Genomic DNA, 19,003 nt, shown 5'->3' with positions numbered 1-19,003 from the left:
GCGGCGGCGGTGCTACACTGCTACATGCACACAGCGCGCGGCCGGGCGTTGCTTGCATTGCTGCTCCGCTGTGCCATGCATGGGAGCTGATCGAGCACGCGAGAGCCGGCGTCCGTTTGCGTACATGCCATTCCCGGAACGCACGCGTACGAGCACAGCACAGCATATCGTATGCTACTGACGTGTCGGCGTGTGCCACAGTGATTTCCACCCCTTTTATTTCTAGAGATACTTCGCGAGCCATCTCACTGCTCTGCCCTCTGCCCTCCTGACGTACTCCCTCCATCCTAAAAATAATATAATTTTCGTTTTCTAAGAAGTCAAATAATTTTAAATTTAACAAAATTTATAAAAAAATATTAATATTTAAATCTCCAAATAAATTTAGTATGAAATATATTATATAATCAATATAAAAATATTTATTTGTAATATAAATATTAAATACTATTTTGTATAAATTTAGTCAAACTTAAACTATTTGCCTCCTCGGGAAGCGAAAGTTGCATTCTTTTAACATGAAACTCAGTGCCAATGTGACATAATGGAAAAAGGTGAAAGTTTGGTGCTAAAATATGAAAATTACCTAAATTATTCCCCCAATATATAGGCATATGCATAAAACATGATCATCCGACAGCAAAATGTTTCTAAGCTTTCTGATCTGAATTTTTAAAAAAACTGTAATATATATGCATGGCAACCTCTACAAATGTACGATGTCAATTACTGATTTTTTTTTCTTCTGTTGGATTTGGCTTACTTATAAGTTGGCGCGGGGAAAGTGACGTTCTACTTGATGGTGTGCTCGTTTGTGCTGTGCCATCGGCCATCCTAGGGGCTGCTAAGCCGCCATTAGCATGACGTCCACGTCCTCCTTCCGCACACCCACGCTTGGACGTGCCGAAACGCACACGACCCTGCAGTACCCACACCTCCTGTGCGTGCTGTGCTCATCGTCGTGTGCTGCCGCCGCCGTACACCGTCTGTATACAGCCACGCCTCTCGCAGAGCCTCGTCGATCACCATGCCGCCGTCACACACGACGAAGGCGACTTGCTCGAGCGTCACCGCCGTTCCCTGTTAACCACGCAAGCTTCGGTTTCACCCACAGCACGATTGCTTCCGATGCAAATCCCCCAGACTCGTCCCTGTTATCCTCATGCATGTCTGTATTGAGCCGTGCACCATGGGCCCACCTGGTGGCCAATACTTCCCACACGAATAGGAGTCCCAGCCAGCTGAGTTTGACCGAGCAAAAGGGAATCCTTCCAAACTTCATTACGTGCATAACCAATCACAGGCTATCTGTCCCATGCACGCAACATCCATGCAATTCTGTACGCAGACATTTACGTACATCGTTGCCTTTCTGTGCTGCCGATCTGCACATCATTGGCCACGACACCAGCATACTTGTGGCCAGTGCGGCTGTACCCTAATCATGCAGGGTAGCACCCTTGCAGCCGTTTGCCACGGCCAAATCAAAATCGAGCAGACTACTCGCGTTCAATCTGCACAGCCACAACATTATCACGCAATCTTCGAACAAATCATCTTCATCAACTTGCGGAGTCCACTACGGTTTTTTGTCACCGCTTTTGCTACTCCACCTTGAGTTTGCAACAACCACCCCGATCATGATCAACCACCCGTATGTTTGATTGCAAGATAAAGCCGCTGTCTTCATCCATGACTTCTTCCGGCCGCACCTTCAAACCTGACCATCACATCTGACCAGCCCATCAACAACAGCAACCAGCCACCATCAACTGACCTCCACGTCTGGATGCATCCCTATTAATTCCAGCTTATTGGGTGGCTCAAGCCACCCGTTCGAAGCGTCCAACCTCAATGATCGAGTCGTTGATCGTCGTCATGCTCCATCTTGCGTCTTGTCCCTCCTCAAACAGCTTGTGCGACCTTTGTTGGAATAATAGCGCGGAAGCGATAACCTAAGAACGCAAAAGTAAGATCACAAGATCACACAAAACAAAAATAACACAAAGACATGATATTTTTTAAATGAAGTTCAACGATATACCAACATCCTCAGGGCATGACTACGGATGTTCCTCCCTATGAACAACAGCTACACTAACACCAACATCCAAGCACAACTGTGGCCTCGCCGCCGCTCATGCTATCCGCCAAGTTGTCTCACAGCTACAACAGTTATAATGGTACTTCACTTGTATTTATAGGCCCTAGGGATACAAAGTACGGTCCAAACTCTATCCCTAACCTTCAAATTATAACTCAAGTCCAATTATAATCAAACTGTACACATATTCAACAACTACTTCGAGATGGCGGTCCCGCACCTATCCAGCGGCCGGTCGTCGTTGCAGTGCCTGGAGTGTGGGCACGGCAGCAGGGAGTGGGACAGAGAGGACCATGAAGAGGGACGAGAGGAGCAAGATGGTGGACAGAATGCAACAGCAACGTATAGCTTAGAATGGACTCAAATTGAACAACGTCTCATCGAGAACTCGATGCCGGTGAAGTAACAAGAGCAACTCAAGCAGTCCTTCTAAATAATCCTCTACCCTAAATTTAGAGAGCTAAGGCAAAAAAATGCACCCCCAGCAGACCTTCTACTAGACCGCCTATTTTGAGAAGATCTCCAAATTTTTTTCTCCACACTTCATTCCTAGGAGGTCTGTAGAGGCCTCAATTAAGAGCTATTGCAAGAATTGGGGCAAATTTTAAGACCCCTGTAAATAAGATACCCTCCATTTAGTGTTTGGAGATCCAATTTAAGAACTATTGTTGGAGTTGCTTTTATGCAGAGGCATTAAACATTAACCTACGAGCGACGAACAATATTCTAAATATTCTTTATCGTGATGCTCACACGGACGAGGCAGCTTAGACGGCGACAGCCGCGAATGTGAGCGCCAGGCTCGCCGCCCCCCGGATCGACGCGTCGCCAGATGTCAGGTACGGCGCCGTCGGCGTCGCCTTGGATCCACCGCTGGCCCCTGCGCATCGGTTATATATACTTGGATTATTAAGTCGAATTAAAAGGTTAGTAAAATAAATTAGAATAGCATTCTGCGTAAATAATTTAAGAGGAAAAATGAAGTAAAGTGATATACTATAGTAATTAATTAGCTGATAAAAATACTATTGGGTACCACTTATATTCTTATGTGTTCCGTTGATGTAAGAAAGAAGCGTGTGGGTGTGGCAGCTCAGCTAAGAAAATCCAAAGCTACTCACAATAATCCGTTGCAGCTTGACAACGAAGGCTAAGGCGCGAAAAGAAAAAAAAAGGATGCGGAAGAGAGGACTTCTCTAGCTTCCCTTTCATGGTTTTTGGTTTCTGATTTGTTTAGTTTCTGAGAGGATGTTTAGAGTGGGTTTTCTTTCAAGCTTCTGCTTTGTGCAAAGCTCTTCTCGGTGCGAGTTGTCAGAACTCTTGTGCTTGTAAGCTGGTAACCTTAGTACGTTCTTATGGTTTCGACTTTCGAGTAAAACTGGAACGGAGGGTCTCTAGTCTAAAAAATGGGCGATGGTGGTTGTCTTGCCTGCGCTCGCTGGCACGCCGGTCGACGGCGTGGTCGGCATCGCGGCGCCCGGAGCGTTACCACCGCCGGCAGCTGCAAGCAAAAGCAACGAAATCAGTTACAGTTTGATTGAGCTACGCAAGAACCGGCGGTGCCGGCTGCTCTGCACTGAACCGGCGTGGTGTGGGTTTGGTTGAGCACTCACAGTTGCACTTGCTCGCCGGCGGGGTCTTTACGTTGCAGGCCTGGGGGAGCTCGAGCGCGCGCGTCTTGTCGATGGTGACGCCGCCGAGGGACGACGAGTCGCCGCTTAGCGCGGCGCAGAGGCACTGCGGGTTGGACTGCACAACGCTGGCGAGCTGCGAGCAGCACAAGGACGGCGGTGTCGACACATTACCGCTGATGTAGTTCAGGCACGGGTACAGGCTGATCAGCGTGGTCGTGCACGCGGACTGCGCCGACGCCGGCGAGACCAGCAGTGCCACCGCCATGGCGGCCACGAGGCACGCCACTGCCAACGCTCCTGCTCTTGCCGCCATTATGTTTCTCTCCTGGCTTCGCTAACGCGAGAGCAGAAGAGATGCCTCCTGAGTTCTTGGATTTGGTGGTGAACTGCTGATTGCTTGGTTACTGATCTCTATGTGCTTATATTTTCTGGATTTGTGCTGGAGAGATTTTCACAGAACTGATTGGTTTAGGAGGTTGGACGGGTTGGTTAACTTTGGTGAGCTGCAGCTTCCTAATCTGTCAAGAAATAATCCTTTTTTCTCTTCGATTCGTGTAGAAGTGGTTACAGAATTGGCAGTGCTTGATTCGGGGTCTCAGCTGAAAAAAATTGTGCTCGGAATTTCAACCTGGTGTTGGTCCTTGCGGTGTTAGGTGCTGCTAACAATAGGTACTGACTATTGTTAGTTGCTCGATGTGGTTTTTGTTTCTGGACCGTAACGTATGTGATCCTGAGCCCTGATCACTGGCAGGTGACTGACATTCTTGTAAAAGGAACCGTTCATAACTTTCTCGTCGGACGCAAGTTTTTTATCAAGCGTGCATGCGCGGCGTCAGGCTAGCGGCTAGGAAGGGCAGAATGACGGCGTGAGGACGACAGCGCAGCGAGGAGGCAGGGTGTCAACTAACCAAGGCGGCGGTTGAAAGAACCGTAAATATACAAATCTATTTACAACTCACTTGCTGATTTGGTTAGAGGGTTCAAGTACCACCTCCTCGGATCCTAAATTCGACTTTCCGTAGGAGTGGATTTTAGCCTGAGGTTAAAAAAATTCTCTCGCACACCAAAGCACGAAAAGCGAGATCCCGACCCGTACTCACACGGGTAACGGCGTCACGGGTAACGGCGTCCTTATTAGGGTAGATCAAGTTTTTTTATTTACAACTTAGTGCCATAATAAAAACAAAGTCCCTTAAAAAGGGAAAGTCTAGTACCTCAATATGAAAATTATGTAAAATATTTCCCTGCTAGGCATATGCATAGAACATGATAATCCGACTGGAAAGTGTTTCTAAACTTTCTATTCTGATTTTTAAAAATTGTAATATGATAACCTGTACAAATATGCACGGTCAATTACTGAATTTCCTCCCGTTGGATTCGGTTTAGCTCGAGTTAGGACCTGTTTGGTAGAGTTGCAACTGATTCTGATTGTCTGAGAGAAGTGATTCTGTGGCTGAAGGTGATTCTCTTTGGTTCTCTAGCATAAACTCTTAAAATCAGGATGGAGAATCACCTCACAGAATCAGGAGAAGCTACTTTTTTCAGCTTCCAACCTTTTAGTTCGTTTCAGAGAATCACTCCACAGAATCAACAGAGAATCACCTCTCTAAAAAATTGTTTGGCACAGTTCCTTATGGATTTAGCATAATTCAGTAGAGAATCAACTTTGGAAGCTCTGCCAGTCGCACCCCTGGTGGAAGTTGGTGCACAGGTGAAAGGTGACATCCTACTTGCTTGCGTGCTCGTTTTCTCCATCGGCCATCCCAGGGGCTGCTAAGCAACCACTTAACGTCTGCATACTTTGTTGTTGTTCACCTACCTGCTGACATTAACAACTTCTTGCTACTGCTTCAAAAAAAAAAAAGCAATTCCTTGCTACCATCTTCCGGTTGTTTCCTCTTAGCTGACTTCACGCGTATGATTCTGATATTAAAATGTTCAGCGTCTGCATGCTTTACAGCCGTAGACATCGACCTGTCTACGGTAAGACTATGCGCATTTTCCGGATAGTAAAATGAACCAAGTTATTTTTTTCTGAACAAAGTGAATTGTTTAAATAGTAAAATTAATTTACTTTAATAAAAATTTTGTTCTGTGGAATTTCTAATCCACGTAGTTTTAATAGAATTTCCACCTAAATGGGCAACGGTCTCAATAATAGGCAAAGTCAACTCGACTTAAAAGCATGAACTTTTGAACTTAAATTCATCGTTCACAAGTTATCACGCTTAGGCATACCTGTTTCTGATATTTACACTCTGGTCTAATTATATCTCATAGACTGTCTGTCCATCAGTGATCACATATAGTTGGTTTAGTTGGTTAAGCTCACATAGTCAGTACCAAAACATATTTTTCATACTCTTGACTAAATTTGGAATGACAGCTCTCTATTTGTAAACCATCGGTGGTTACAGGTTTAAGGTCGTCTCATGCAATAGTTTGACCTAGAGATGTGGTACACAGGTACGGTTTTAAGATAGCAAGATGACAGGGCTGTTGATGGTGGAGGATGATGGCCGGACTTGAAAAAGGGGAGAGGCTGTGAGGAAGCAATTTGACGTAGGAGTTGTAATGAAAAAGATGAAAGTGGACGGCCAGTGCACGGGCGATTGATCACGGAATGAAAGAGAGAGAGATGGGGTGAAAAATGTAGTGCATGGTTAGAACATCCGGCCGGTTTGTATATTTTTTTAGATTACACAGTGCAACTCAGATATCCACAACGTACGCACACTCACTTCTATGAATACATGTACGCAAACCCTACCTCGATTTTGTTCTTAAGATACTGAAATATATAGCCTCCCGCACAAAAACATATTTCATTCTGACTTGGAAGTAAATATCACTATTCTTTTTGAGATTATATATCACTATTTTAATATACAGAATTATGATTATACTACAACTCAATTCCCCGAAAAGTAATCTCCTTGTAATAGTTCCTTCTTAAACCACATAAACACAAGACGTGCATCCTACAATACCACATCCTGTTATCCTAATCAAACGAAAATGGATGCAGCAACCGACAGTACAATGGCGACAGCCGCCACGGGCACGTGAGAACTCCTCCATGCCGAGCTGGGCACCACCACTGGCCTCTGGGGGAACGGCGGCGAGTCCACCGCCGGAGACGTCGCTGCGGGATCCACCGGAGAGCCGGGCACTGAAGATTCCGGTGGTATCGGTGCTGTAAAAATGTGTTGAGCAGATCTGTCAGTGAGAATTCAGGCAAGGGACTTTGCATTGCATCTTTGACACGGTGTGAGCAGAGAAGGCAGAGATCCTTACGCAGAGGGGGCAGCGCCGGAGCGAATGCAACAGGGCCTACAATTGCAACTAACAGAGTTCAGTTAAACTGCTCACTGCTCTCTTCAGTAACCTACAGTTGTTTTGAGTTTAAATTTGCCTGTTCAAGTAAGAAGATGAAATTACCTGGAGCTGGGATTTGCGTTGCCGTGTCTGCGGAACACCAAAACCAAACAGAAGATAATTTTCATCAAAAAAAACAGAAGATAATTTTCAGTGACTAATCTTGTTCATTAGAGAAAGATTAGCATCTTATTGTGCAGGAAGTGTGATGAGTCTGCAACCAACCTCTGCACTGCAGCGGGACGGACGTGGAGCTGCAGAGCCTGGGGAGGGAGATGGCGAGCGTGCGGTTGATGGGGAGGCTGAAGGGCACGTTCCCGGTGAGGATGAGGCAGGCGCAGTCGGCGCCGGTGCGGACCATCTCCGCCAGCGAGCCGCAGCACTGCTGCGTCGGCGACCCGCCGCCGTTGGTGCTCCCCGTCACGAAGTTGAGGCACGGCGTGAACGTCGTTATCAGCGACGCCGTGCACGACGTCGCCACCTGCCCCGACGCCGGCACCGCGGCCAGCAGCACCGCCGCGACCACCGCCGCCGCCACCATCCTGTAACGCCTCATGGCATACGCTTTGCCCTCGGGTGCGTAGCAAATTTGACACGCGTGAAGGTTTTTGGAGGGAAAATGGATTTGGAGCAGTAACCTGCGATCTTGATGCTACATATATCGGAGAAGGTTTCGAGTGGTAGATGAAGATCTGGTCAGGTTGGTTGCACGAACCGAGCTAATGTTGACTCATGCCAGTTTATGATCCAGTTTACTTGTTGATTAAATGCTTCTGTTTTAGGTCTGGTAGGCATGGTTCGTGACCAAACGGATCGATGAAAGAGCAGGACGCATAGCTACCTCTATCTGCAGAGTTTCTAGACTTTTCCTAACTTAACTCTACAAACAAAGTTGAAGCATGGAAAAAATTGGCGAGAACGAAGTTGACCAGACAGTGCCCCACACAGGTTTAAGATCAATGGCACGGTGTTCAATTCAACAAGTTTGGATCTGTCACGAACAAGAATCCAAGATCGCAACTGTAAATTGCAAATATTTAATTTAATCCACACGAGGAAACGACGGAAATTTGGGGCTTTAATATTTATGGACTAGTTCGTCGAAAAAATATTTATGGACTAATTTGTAAATAATTAGATCGTGATGAATAGTAGCGACCCGGAGGGGCTATCTTGCAAAATCATGATCGCCGCCAGACAGCCTCGCCTTGGTCCGCCGTCGGCTCGCGCAACCGCACCGCGCCGTCGTCTCCGTCTCCACCCACCTCCCTGCGCTAGGGCTTCGCGCTCCGAATTCCGCCGCTAGTGCTGGGGCCAGGGCCTTCGGCTCCCGCGCTGGCGGCGGCGGCCGGAGGCGAGGAATGGTGTGCGTGGATGGGCCGCGCGCAGGTCAGGCGGCGGAAAGAGCATGGGGCATGGCGGATCACCGCCGATATGGAGAGGGGTCGGGCGCTCCTCACCTTCTCGCCGCCGCTATTTTGCTCTTGAGTGATGGCCTTGAAACGGGGATCGGATTTGCTGGGCGCAGCGCAGGGGTGGTGGATGCGGAGGAGAGGAGGCGGCTGGTGGCTGCGAGTTCGGCATTCATGGTAGTGAGTGACTAGTGAGCAGTTCATTTGCATAGCCTGTCTCGCATTGTGAATCGTTTCAGATTGTTGAGTTATAGAGTCTTCGGGGTTGCTGCTTGCAGGCTGTCTGCCATGGAATGGTTGGAGGATATTCGAGGAAACATTGGCACCACCAAATGGCGATCTTACCTCGAGTTACGGAGGAATTTTATCAGGTTAGCAGGGAACTGAGATTTTACTGTAATTGCAATTTTTCTGCATTTGCATGGTACTGGTTCTTTGTAACTCTTGAGAGCTGAAAAAGGGATGTGCAATATTGAGCCTCCGCGTTGTATAGTCACTGGTCCGTAGTTCTGGAACTGCAGCATGAGAGGGGACCAGGGTAATTTTCTCAGTTCTCAACAGATAGGCGAAATGTTTTGTTTTCATGTATAACTGGATAGCACAAAACGAATTGTGTCATGTGGCATGGTCATCCAAGGTTGAAAAATAGACTTGAATTTGCTTTAACTTGGCTTGTAATCAATGATTGCACAATCCAGCTCACAATTGATCGTCTTGTTCACACAGCAAGCATATCTGGAGTTTCTTGACCTTTTTTTGAAATAATTAGGTATGGTGCCTGCAAATACTAATTTACAAATTTACATGAAACAGAGCGGCAACATCGAGTTCCATTGTAATATTACCTACAACGTTCTCACTTAGCACCAATGTACCACAGCCGAAGTTAAGTACTCCCTTCATACCAAATTATAGGTTGTTTTAGCCTTTTTTAGATACATAGCATTTGCTATGCACCTAGATATATGCTGTGCCTAAATACATAGGAAAAACTATGTATCTAAGAAAGCCAAAACGACCTATAATTTGGAACGGAGGGAGTAGGAAAATGATAGCACAATAACTATTAAACAGAGTATGTACATTGTATTATCTAAATTTACATATGGCAATCCAAAAGTTTACTTGAGAATATTCGAGAAGTTAACTGGAAATTTATAGAGTCCATTTATCCAATCTTTCTGGCTCAGTAAAATCGGATACTCTTATTTCAGGTTTTTGAAATTAAATCAACTGCATACCATATGCTTATTTCATGGTATACAATTATGTTCGGTTTCACACTCTTGGATACTATAAATGGAGCATTATCACTATGGTGCGAGTAGGATTGTAGATGCCATTACTATTCCTGTTTTATTACTTTCCATTTGTCGTATGTGTATCTTCTTTCACCAGCATTTAGTCAATCGTATCATACAGTGGTTTCTCTTGCCAGTGCCATCCTACCTGTTGCATTTATATACTGATGACATGATGGTGTTCTACACATTGCCATTCGTATACCGTTGATCTGATAGTGTTCTCGAATTTCGAGCATTAAGGAACGAATCTGCATTAAATTGTTGTGGATTTTATTTGAGAAGGTGACCGTTACTACTCCTAGGCCATTACTGGCTATATATACGCATCAAACCTGCTTCCTCTCAATCTTGTCCGCCCCAAATCTCTGTGTTGCCTCTTTACAGGTAGCGATATTTGCTTTCTTAACCTTCTTTTCCATGTCTTGGATATCTTCTGTTATGGTGTTTCTGGCTACTGTTGCATGTTTGCTTGGAACCCTGGAGCCGGCTGCCTGTCCCAGGCAACAACACCTACAGCAGGCCACCGAAATGGTGAAATCCAACGCCTGGATTTGCTGCCTGGGTGAGGCAGCATGACCGGAGCTGGAACCAAACATGCCATCATGCATAGCTTGGCCGCATTTTCAATTATTGTTTCTAAACTCTATCTGATCCTTTTTATGATACGAAGACTCCCATAATTCAACTTTCCATGCAGTATTTAGAGTTTTTAAATGCATCTTTTTTTAATAACACTTCTCTCTCGATATATTCTTTCATTATTATACTATATGATGTTTCTTTTTTCTTTTTTGCATGCTCTTGATTAAGCAGCTCTAAGATGGTGAGCTTCATAGGCCGGATTTGAAGCTGCTAACCCTATCATTGTCTCAAGGTGAGGATGCTCTTATCTCTATCTTCATATTTGCACTTTGTACATAGAGCATAGGCTGATGATGGATAAATGGGTGAAAATGGGAGGGATGATTTATTTCTGACCCAATAGTAGATATGGGAAAATCCTGCATCTGATGCGTTTTCTAAACAGTGATGCGTATTCATACCATGGGATTTTATGGAATATGAGTCAGGGTACGGGGTGAGCAGCAATATCTACTCTATTTGTATCCAGTAGCTTATAAACTAAAAGGTTGGATCGGATGTTCTAAAAAAAAGTGTAGCTGTGAAATGTTAATATCCTTCAGTGTGGACTTTGATTTCCCAATCAGTGACTCTTTGTAGTGTGAATTTGTGAAGTACATGTAGTTTATTTTTTTGCTGTTATTATCATTTATCTAACACATTATACGACTGTCACTTTCATTGGTAAAGTTCTATCTTTCCTTTATGCATCTACTATCCATTAGTGGATCTGTGGATGCTTTGAACCCGACCTGCATACACCGAGTCCATGTTCCAAGTGACCTGTAATCACATTCCTGGTAGGAATTGAAGTATTGAACTGTTTTAGAGAATTTCCTGCACTTCAAATAGGCCCTGATCTGATGTAGATCTTATATCAGCATGGCATTTAATCAGGCACTGCTGTAGAATTTCCAAATGAGGGTGACTTTTGTACAAGAAAAAAATGAGAAAATCCAGGACCTTATCCAAGTGTCCTTATTGTGCATCATGAATAAATTTGACTGGCGAGACTATAATGGATCTAGGTGCATTTACAAGACAATACTACTGTTGGCCATTTACATACTACAATAATGAATTCTGTTAATTGTCCTAGTAGGACTTTGTAGGAAACTTAAGTACATACAGGTTTAGTGGAAACAGTCTCTACAGAAAGCATCAAATATATTCATATAACTAACTTATCAGAGTTTTTGGAAAGCTTTCTTTTTCGTGGCTTCTATTGGGATTTTTGTTATGCATGGAAGGATTTTTGGTCTCCAGCTACTTTATCATTTATTGATGCCTTAGTACGCCTCTTTTTCAGTAAGGACTCTTGATGGATTTTATGGATATTGAAATGTAACAGTAGCTGCTCTGTGGCATTTAGATCCAGGGAGCATAGCAAAGGCATCTGGGCGCTTCGCTCCTGCAGTATTGAATATGTCCGGGGAATATAATGGTTCGTCTGAGATGAGTGTTGGTCAGCCAAAGGTAAATTATTCCATCAACCTTGGTTGTCTTGAAAAGGACAAAGTCAACTGCATTTAGAGTTTTGGACTACAGTCATAATGCAATATTTTGCTGAATGTCCATTTTTTTACTGAGTCAATACCATGTTCCTTACAATTGCCCCGATCCTGATAAGCAATATGTCCTATTTTCTCATTATATGAGATGAATATTAAGTTCTTCTAATGAATGTTTAGCTCAAGTTAATTATGAAGGAATCATCTTTAGTGACTATATGTTATCCACTCTAGCTTTTGATGTTTAGAGGGAGTTTTAGAGAGATGGTTTAGCTACATTCTGGACTGGATGTAAGCTAGATCAGTTGAACTTGCTCTTGTAATAGCTGGTAAATCCAGCAGAATTCTAAATGCTTTCTAATAAATTAGGGACAGGGTGGTCTTTGGTCTAAAAAATAGTAGCATGTAAAATACATAAAAACTAAGTTAACTAGATTTTTTCTTAAATTCAATTGTGCGAGCTTCTTTCAATATTAGATGTATCCAAGCACAATTGTGATAGAAGGATGTATATATTATTATATGTAAGCTTATTTGAGCACAAACTCGAATTGAAAATTGCAGAAATCTCATGCTGATTCTTCCAAAGTGTTGGCACATGTCTCCATGTGACCAATTTTTTTGTAAAATTGACAGTTAGGTGCATTGATGGTTTTACTGTCTTTGCATCACCCTTTTCTTTTAGCTGTGACGTGACTTGCCAATAACATAAGATAAAGTTATGACCTCCAGTAATATTCTGCCATGAGTACTTTCAAAAGTTAATATCATGAGAGTTGAGTAGGAGTATAAGTTGGAGGTTCTATCTTTCAAAGCAATGAAAATAATCCTTCAATTGTTTCTTATTTTCTTTTTTTTGAAATGTAGGCTGTTGGCCGGAAGCAGCTTCGACGAGGTACTAAAAGGCGCTTTGTCATGACCCATGACAATCAGGAAGGGACCAATGGAGGCAACATGGTGCCATTCAGCGCCGCTCTAAGAGACGAGGAAAACGTTGGTGAGGTCATCCATTGCCCCTCAGTCACAATCAATGTAGGTGAGATTGCCATCAGTGAGGCTGCATATGGAAGCAAGGTGCCAATCAGCAACCCTGCCGGAGACTTCTGTTGGCCTGTTGTAGCGACCAACGATGACGAGGAAAACATCGGCAAGGTCGCCTACGACAGCATCCTGAACCTGGAATCGCCTGATCCCACCACACTCCTCAGGATCATGATGGGAAACAAGTACAGCACCGATGAAGTGTCGGCGCAGTTCCAGAACGTGGCACGGCTCCAGGCTCCTGAGTTCACCACCCTCCTGACCATCATGAACAATGCTGGCTATGGTGAGACCACGGACGATGGACACTATGATGTCTACAAAGTAATGACGAATTTAGAAGGGTGGTAGCCAGCGACAGGTCGTGCTTAGGCCTGCCGCTGCCATGATGCAACCTTATATGTAGGCTTGCTTAGTTCTCTGGTCGATGGCTATCTATCTGTTCTCTTTTGCTTGTGTTATGACTCCGAACTGGAGCAAATGTTTGTATGGACCTGGTTCATGCATGGTATTAAATCTTGCATTTTATTAATTTGGTAGGCATGCGGACCTGCGGTTCTATTATGCGCAAAATGATTTGTTTGTAAGAAACTGAGAATGTGTCCAATAGTTTGCAGAATCATGAAGTTTTCGTTGCATGGGCACTGAGCATTGAAGCACAGACCTGCATACTCTTGTGAGATTGCCTGATCCAGTCAGATGCTGGTGTGAGAACTTGCATGAATTAGAACGGATTCTCCTTTTAGCTGAATTTGAATGGATTCTAACAGAGATGCATAGTAGATTTGTTTCGTATTTTTCGTGTTCATGAGCTCTGTAACACATCCACCAGGATCAGAAGATAAGCACAGAAGCAAGCTTGGTCTAGTTTCGAACATGAACCCAACTAGTAAAGCAACCAGGCAACAAACGGTCCGGATCCAGCAGCAGATGTGCCACTGCTGTCTTGATGTCTTTCATCATGCTCCCTCACCCTTAATCGATCTATCGCTGCAGAACAGGAAAAATAAACCCAGGATTTAGACAGATGATAGTGCAGTACAAGGTCAGCAAGCCTGGATCGCACAGTGATGTCCAGTGAGACAGAGCTGGTAGCAGAACAACCTTATTACTCCTGCCAGTGAAGCCAACCCTGCTGCAGGAACACTCTGTTCTCAAGCTTCCTCTGGCGTAAACCATGCTTCCTATAGTGTGACGGGCGGTGCGTACAGGGCCCGGGAACGGATTCACCGCCGTATGGCTGACCGGTGATTACTAGCGATTCCTACTTCGTGCAGGCGAGTTGCAGCCTGCAATCCGAACTGAGGACGGGTTTTTGAAGTTAGCTCACCCTCGCGAGATCGCGACCCTTTGTCCCGCCCATTGTAGCACGTGTGTCGCCCAGGGCATAAGGGGCACGATGACTTGGCCTCATCCTCTGCAACCTGTGCTAGCAGGGCTCGGGACGTATCGAAGCGCTCGCTGAGATGGAAACCAGCGAGCGATTGTAGATTTGGATTTTGGATCGAAATCCTGTTCTAAGTCAGGTAGGAATGGTTAGTGACCAAACGAATCAATGAAGGATTGCTAACTTTAATTTCTAGACCTGCACTAACTCTACAAATCAAGTTCAAACATGAAAGAATTTGGTGAGAAGTTGATCAACTGCACAAGTGGTTCTTTCTTCCTCACCGGCTTACGTGGCCAGCCACGACAGCGCATCTAAATTCAACAAGTTTTCATCCGTCACCAACAAGATTGTTGCTATAAATCACAAAACCTTTGATGTGCATAGGCACGCTCGTCTCACCTTTCGGTCGAAAGCCAATGGGACCAGCAGCCTGCGCCGCCGCCGTGCGCGCCCTGGGCGTAGCCGTGGCGGCCGCGCTCCTGGCGTGCCGATGCGCGGCGCAGCCGTCGGGCTCCGGCTGCATGCCGGAGCTGGTCAGCCTGTCGCCGTGCATGGACTACCTGTCGGGCAACGCCACGACGCCCGACGGGCCGTCGTGCTGCTCGGCGCTGTCGGGCATGCTGGGATCGAGCCCGGGCTGCCTCTGCATTGTGCTCGGCGGCACGGCCGCGTCGCTCGGCGTCGCCGTCGACGGCGCTCGCGTGGCGCAGCTGCCCGAGGCGTGCAAGGTCCAGGCCCCACCTGCCAGCCAGTGCAACGGTGAGTGCGCGTGTCCAGCTTGGCACATTCGAGTCGAGGCAATGGCAAACGGATGATTGAGATTGACACGAGCTGAACGTGTTTCGTGTTGGTGCAGCCGTGGGAGCTCCAGCGGCGTCTCCAGCGGCGCTGGGTACTCCGGCCGTGGCGGCGCCGTCAGACGCCAACGCGACCCCTGCAGGTACAGCACCAGCCGTACATAGTTCAGGCTAAAACACTACTAGCATTTGCTAATCGCAGCATGCCAGCATCATTTTGTATCTCTGAAATCTGAATGTCTGACGCTGCAGGGTCTGAATCGAAGTCTACGCCAGCATCCACACTTGCATACTCTGACGGAAACACCGGGAAACCTGCAACGATCTTCGTCTTCGCCGCCGCAGCACTGGCGCTGCTCTATCGTTTGTGAGATGATGCGAAAGCTTCTTGTGTTCGTCTCCGACGACCGAATCGTTTCACACGAGCAGCTTGCACAGTTTGGGGTGTTTGTTGCTACAGGATTCAGAGGAGCAGAGCATTTTCACTCGAGCATTTTCTACATTGTTCACTCGAGCATTTTCAGTTAGCGATTAGGCTGCGTCTGTTGACACGTTGATCTATACTTCAGAGTTCAGAGGAAGATGTCACGTTGATGCGTTGGATTCTTCTCCCCCAAATCTGAACAAGCCGTAGTCAGGTTGACCGTTGGACTTGCCTGTAGCCGCCCACACCTGCTTCCTCCGGCCTTCCTTGTTCCTTCCACGAGAATGCGACAGGTTCACGGAGCTCACCGCTCAAATCATATGCATCACCAATTTGCAAAAGCTAATCTACACCAAGCTTGGCGGTCAAGATTCTCCCTCTCTTGGGTCAAAGTCAAACCAAGTTAGCTCGTGGTCTGCCTCATCCAGTGGAAATATAAGAACAGAGACCACTGGCCGGTAGTTGCACTGCTTCATCGAAGCATCTCAGAGCCCAAGAAAACAGCTCATCAATGGAGGAAGCCAAGCCCATCATCCCCAAGGCGCCCGTGGAGGTGACGCTCCGCAAGTTCGAGTTGTCCGACGTAGACGCCATGATGGCGTGGGCGTCGGACCCGCAGGTGGCCGCCGTCTGCCGGTGGGACCCCTACGAGTCCACGGAGCCGCTGCTCGCCTTCATCCGCGACGTCGTGCTCCCGCACCCGTGGTTTCGCGCCATCTGCGTCGCCGGGGGCGAGGAGCCCCGCCCCGTGGGCGCGGTGTCCGTGTCGCCGACGGGGGACCCGTGCCGCGCCGAGCTCGGCTACGTGCTGGCGCGCGCGCACTGGGGCCGGGGCGTGGCGACGGCCGCCGTGAAGCGCACGGTGGGCGCGGTGTTCGGCGAGGTGCAGGGGCTGGAGCGCGTGGAGGCGCTGGTGGACGTGGCCAACCCGGCGTCGCAGCGCGTGCTGGAGAAGGCCGGGTTCACGCGGGAGGCCGTGCTCCGCAAGTACGGCGCCGTCAAGGGCGTCGTCCGGGACATGGTCATGTTCAGCTTCGTCACGACCGATCCAGTGCCCGAGTGAATCACGTTGTTGCAAATCCAAATCTGTTGCCGAATACTCCTGTAATTTGGGATGTTCGTTGGAATTACTTGGATGGAAACATCGGCTGAAGGGACGATAAGAATAAACCGCGCTTATGTTAGCATCATCAATTGATCTTACATCTGTACACTAGATCCATTGACGAGGAGATTGGAATTCAAATTGATCCATGGCGAGGTCGTTCAGGGCTGCCACGCTAATCCGGAGGTTTCTCTACCTTCTCATCGACGACGACCACCGTGCCCACACCCTGCGCAAGATCGACACAACGCCCTTCTTCGCGGCGGGCGTGTGCCCCCAACATGGATCTGTGTCGCCGGCGGCCATGCGCCCCACCCTACTGCCACCCCCGGTGGCACGCTTCGAGTCACCGCCCGGCGACTGCTTCGCCCAGTTCTTCCCCCTCGGCCGCGGCGTCGAGAAGATCGTCGGAATCAATGAGCACCGCTACACCATGATCTGCTACACGCGCACGATGGCCGTGCGTGCCGGGCCGGACCTGCGCCATGACAAAAGGTTGCAGCAGCCGCCCTCCTGGGCCGAGGTCGGCGGTAAGCTCTACGTCCTCGGATGCCCCGACTTCCTCGACCCGCCGTCGTTCGACTTGCATGCCCTGACCTAAGACCGCCGCCCGCCGACCGACGATCGAGAACCCCGGATAATCTCGTTTCACCGACGGCGGGGCCTCGAGCGGCGCGGTCATCAGGGTGTCCACGCGGCTCGGCGGCACGTACGCGTTCGACACGGCGCGCGGGTCGTGGCGCAGGGAAGGCGACTGGACGCTGCCCTTCGAGGGCCGCGCGCAGTACGTCGCCGACTACGGCCTCTGGTTCGGGTTCTCGAACTCGGACCGAGGGGGTTTCGTCCTGCGCGCGGCCAACTTCGAGGGGGGCAGGCCGGTGCAGAGGCATATCTGGCCCGACGTCGACGGCATCGCGGACCACGCCGACGAGTGGTACACGGGGGATGACTACCTCTCCTACCTAGGGGCCAGCAGGTTCTGCGTGACAAGGTTCTTAACCTCCACGAAAGATTTCCGGCACATCGCCGTCGTGACGGCATTGGAGGCGACGCTCGCCGCGGGGAGCGAGGAGTTGCACATGGTCAGGAAGGCGTCGAGGTGCTACCACTTCTCCAAAGTCTTTTTGAGTTTGAGTTGGAAAAGACAAGCACAAAAAAAAGACTTTTTTTTGTCAAATCCCCTGCTACTGATGAACAACGCCATTGCACCATCGTATGTGTCAGCTTTTGAACTAGAAGTTCCTGCAGATTTGTTGCCGGACACATGTGTCCAAATTTCAGTGATTTTTATTGCTTTGCTTTCTGTGGCGTCGACATTTCGCCGTGGGCAGTGAACTTGCTGTGTTTTCTAGCCGCTTTATAAGAGCGGCGGCGGCCGCTCCCTGGCTCAGAGCCTCAGACCAAGAACAGCAGCGCGCGTCAGGGCGGCGTCCGCGACCGGAGCCCATCATCCCCACTGACCCTAGCGCCGATGGCGGAGGTAACCCTCCGCCGCTTCGAGCTCTCCGACGTGGACGCCATGATGGCGTGGGCGTCGGACCCGCAGGTGGCCGCCTTCTGCCGGTGGGAGCCCTACGAGTCCAGGGAGCCCCTGCTGGCGTTCCTGCGCGACACCGTGCTCCCGCACCCGTGGTTCCGCGCCGTCTGCGCCCCCGGCTCCGGCGCGGTCGTGGGCGCGGTGTCCGTGGCTCCGTCGACGGCGGAGCGGTGCCGCGGGGAGCTCGGGTACGTGCTGGCCCGCGCGCACTGGGGCAAGGGCGTGGCGACCGCGGCCGTGCGGCGCGCGCTGCGGGACGTGTTCGCGGAGGTGGAGGGGCTGCGGCGCGTGGAGGCGCTGGTGGACGTGGACAACCCGGCGTCGCAGCGCGTGGCGGAGAAAGCCGGGCTCCGCCGCGAGGGCGTCCTGCGGCGGCACTACTGGCACAAGGGCCGCGCCAGGGACATGGTCATGTACAGCTTCCTCGCCTCCGACCCCCTCCCCGAATGATGACCCCCATGGCTGTTCCATGCATCTCAGCTGCAAGCATCTCATTTTTCTACAAAACCGTTGTGTTTCTCCTTCAATCTTGTATGTAATCTCGTATCGACGCAAATGAAAACCTCGTCTGCCTGAATCAAAACCTGCTGATTTCGCATCGGTGGTGGTGTTTGGAGGAGGAAGATGACAGCGATCACAAGCAGAAGCAGGTAGGTGGACCGTGCCGGGATGTTCTTTTTGGATGGTGTCTTTGGACGATGCAGCGCTCGGTTTTCACTTGTCAGTTCCATGGATTGCACTG

At 48.5% G+C, this 19,003-nt stretch overlaps 7 protein-coding genes across 11 annotated transcripts; 5 read left to right on the top strand and 2 right to left on the bottom strand.

The window, feature by feature from the left end:
* Nucleotides 1–1,274: 1,274 nt before the first annotated feature.
* On the bottom strand, nt 1,275–4,051 carry LOC112877624 (non-specific lipid-transfer protein-like protein At2g13820). The gene is made up of 4 exons (XM_025941970.1): nt 3,718–4,051; nt 3,534–3,605; nt 2,858–2,984; nt 1,275–1,955 (listed from the first exon to the last, which is right to left on the bottom strand). The coding sequence occupies exons 1-3, from the start codon at nt 4,049–4,051 to the stop codon at nt 2,872–2,874; spliced, it is 519 nt and encodes a 172-aa protein (XP_025797755.1). The 3' UTR covers nt 1,275–1,955; nt 2,858–2,871.
* A 2,521-nt stretch (nt 4,052–6,572) lies between these two features.
* Nucleotides 6,573–7,724, bottom strand: LOC112873811 (non-specific lipid-transfer protein-like protein At2g13820). 2 transcript variants are annotated; one of them, XM_025936876.1, is made up of 4 exons: nt 7,345–7,724; nt 7,183–7,209; nt 7,039–7,086; nt 6,573–6,937 (listed from the first exon to the last, which is right to left on the bottom strand). In XM_025936876.1, exons 1-4 carry the CDS (start codon nt 7,673–7,675, stop codon nt 6,750–6,752), a joined length of 594 nt encoding a protein of 197 aa, XP_025792661.1. In that variant the 5' UTR covers nt 7,676–7,724; the 3' UTR covers nt 6,573–6,749. The 2 variants fall into 2 exon arrangements, with proteins under 2 accessions (XP_025792661.1, XP_025792662.1); XM_025936877.1 differs by having other exon boundaries at nt 7,039–7,074.
* Nucleotides 7,725–8,212: 488 nt separating this feature from the next.
* On the top strand, nt 8,213–13,610 carry LOC112873812. 4 transcript variants are annotated; one of them, XM_025936878.1, is made up of 5 exons: nt 8,213–8,708; nt 8,810–8,902; nt 10,649–10,709; nt 11,829–11,932; nt 12,835–13,610. In XM_025936878.1, exons 4-5 carry the CDS (start codon nt 11,882–11,884, stop codon nt 13,357–13,359), a joined length of 576 nt encoding a protein of 191 aa, XP_025792663.1. In that variant the 5' UTR covers nt 8,213–8,708; nt 8,810–8,902; nt 10,649–10,709; nt 11,829–11,881; the 3' UTR covers nt 13,360–13,610. The 4 variants fall into 4 exon arrangements, with proteins under 4 accessions (XP_025792663.1, XP_025792665.1, XP_025792664.1 ...); XM_025936880.1 differs by having other exon boundaries at nt 8,786–8,902; XM_025936879.1 differs by having other exon boundaries at nt 8,213–8,711.
* Nucleotides 13,611–14,814: 1,204 nt separating this feature from the next.
* LOC112876404 (non-specific lipid transfer protein GPI-anchored 2-like) lies at nt 14,815–15,796 on the top strand. The gene is made up of 3 exons (XM_025940503.1): nt 14,815–15,157; nt 15,255–15,338; nt 15,448–15,796. The coding sequence occupies exons 1-3, from the start codon at nt 14,815–14,817 to the stop codon at nt 15,564–15,566; spliced, it is 546 nt and encodes a 181-aa protein (XP_025796288.1). The 3' UTR covers nt 15,567–15,796.
* A 163-nt stretch (nt 15,797–15,959) lies between these two features.
* Nucleotides 15,960–16,813, top strand: LOC112874641 (uncharacterized N-acetyltransferase p20-like). Its single transcript, XM_025938089.1, has one exon. The coding sequence runs from the start codon at nt 16,131–16,133 to the stop codon at nt 16,680–16,682; it is 552 nt and encodes a 183-aa protein (XP_025793874.1). The 5' UTR covers nt 15,960–16,130; the 3' UTR covers nt 16,683–16,813.
* Nucleotides 16,814–17,368: 555 nt separating this feature from the next.
* On the top strand, nt 17,369–18,193 carry LOC112876387 (the record flags this gene model as incomplete). Its single annotated transcript, XM_025940485.1, has 1 exon — nt 17,369–18,193. A coding segment is annotated over one exon (690 nt), but the record flags the coding sequence as incomplete, so codon positions are not given.
* LOC112874642 (uncharacterized N-acetyltransferase p20-like) lies at nt 18,071–18,985 on the top strand. The gene has a single exon (XM_025938090.1). It carries the CDS (start codon nt 18,196–18,198, stop codon nt 18,709–18,711), a length of 516 nt encoding a protein of 171 aa, XP_025793875.1. The 5' UTR covers nt 18,071–18,195; the 3' UTR covers nt 18,712–18,985.
* The last annotated feature ends 18 nt before the right edge of the window (nt 18,986–19,003 follow it).

This window comes from Panicum hallii, chromosome 9 (assembly GCF_002211085.1).
Source record: "Panicum hallii strain FIL2 chromosome 9, PHallii_v3.1, whole genome shotgun sequence".
Taxonomy (NCBI): Eukaryota; Viridiplantae; Streptophyta; class Magnoliopsida; order Poales; family Poaceae; genus Panicum; species Panicum hallii.
This window is presented reverse-complemented; position numbering and strand designations above follow the sequence as displayed.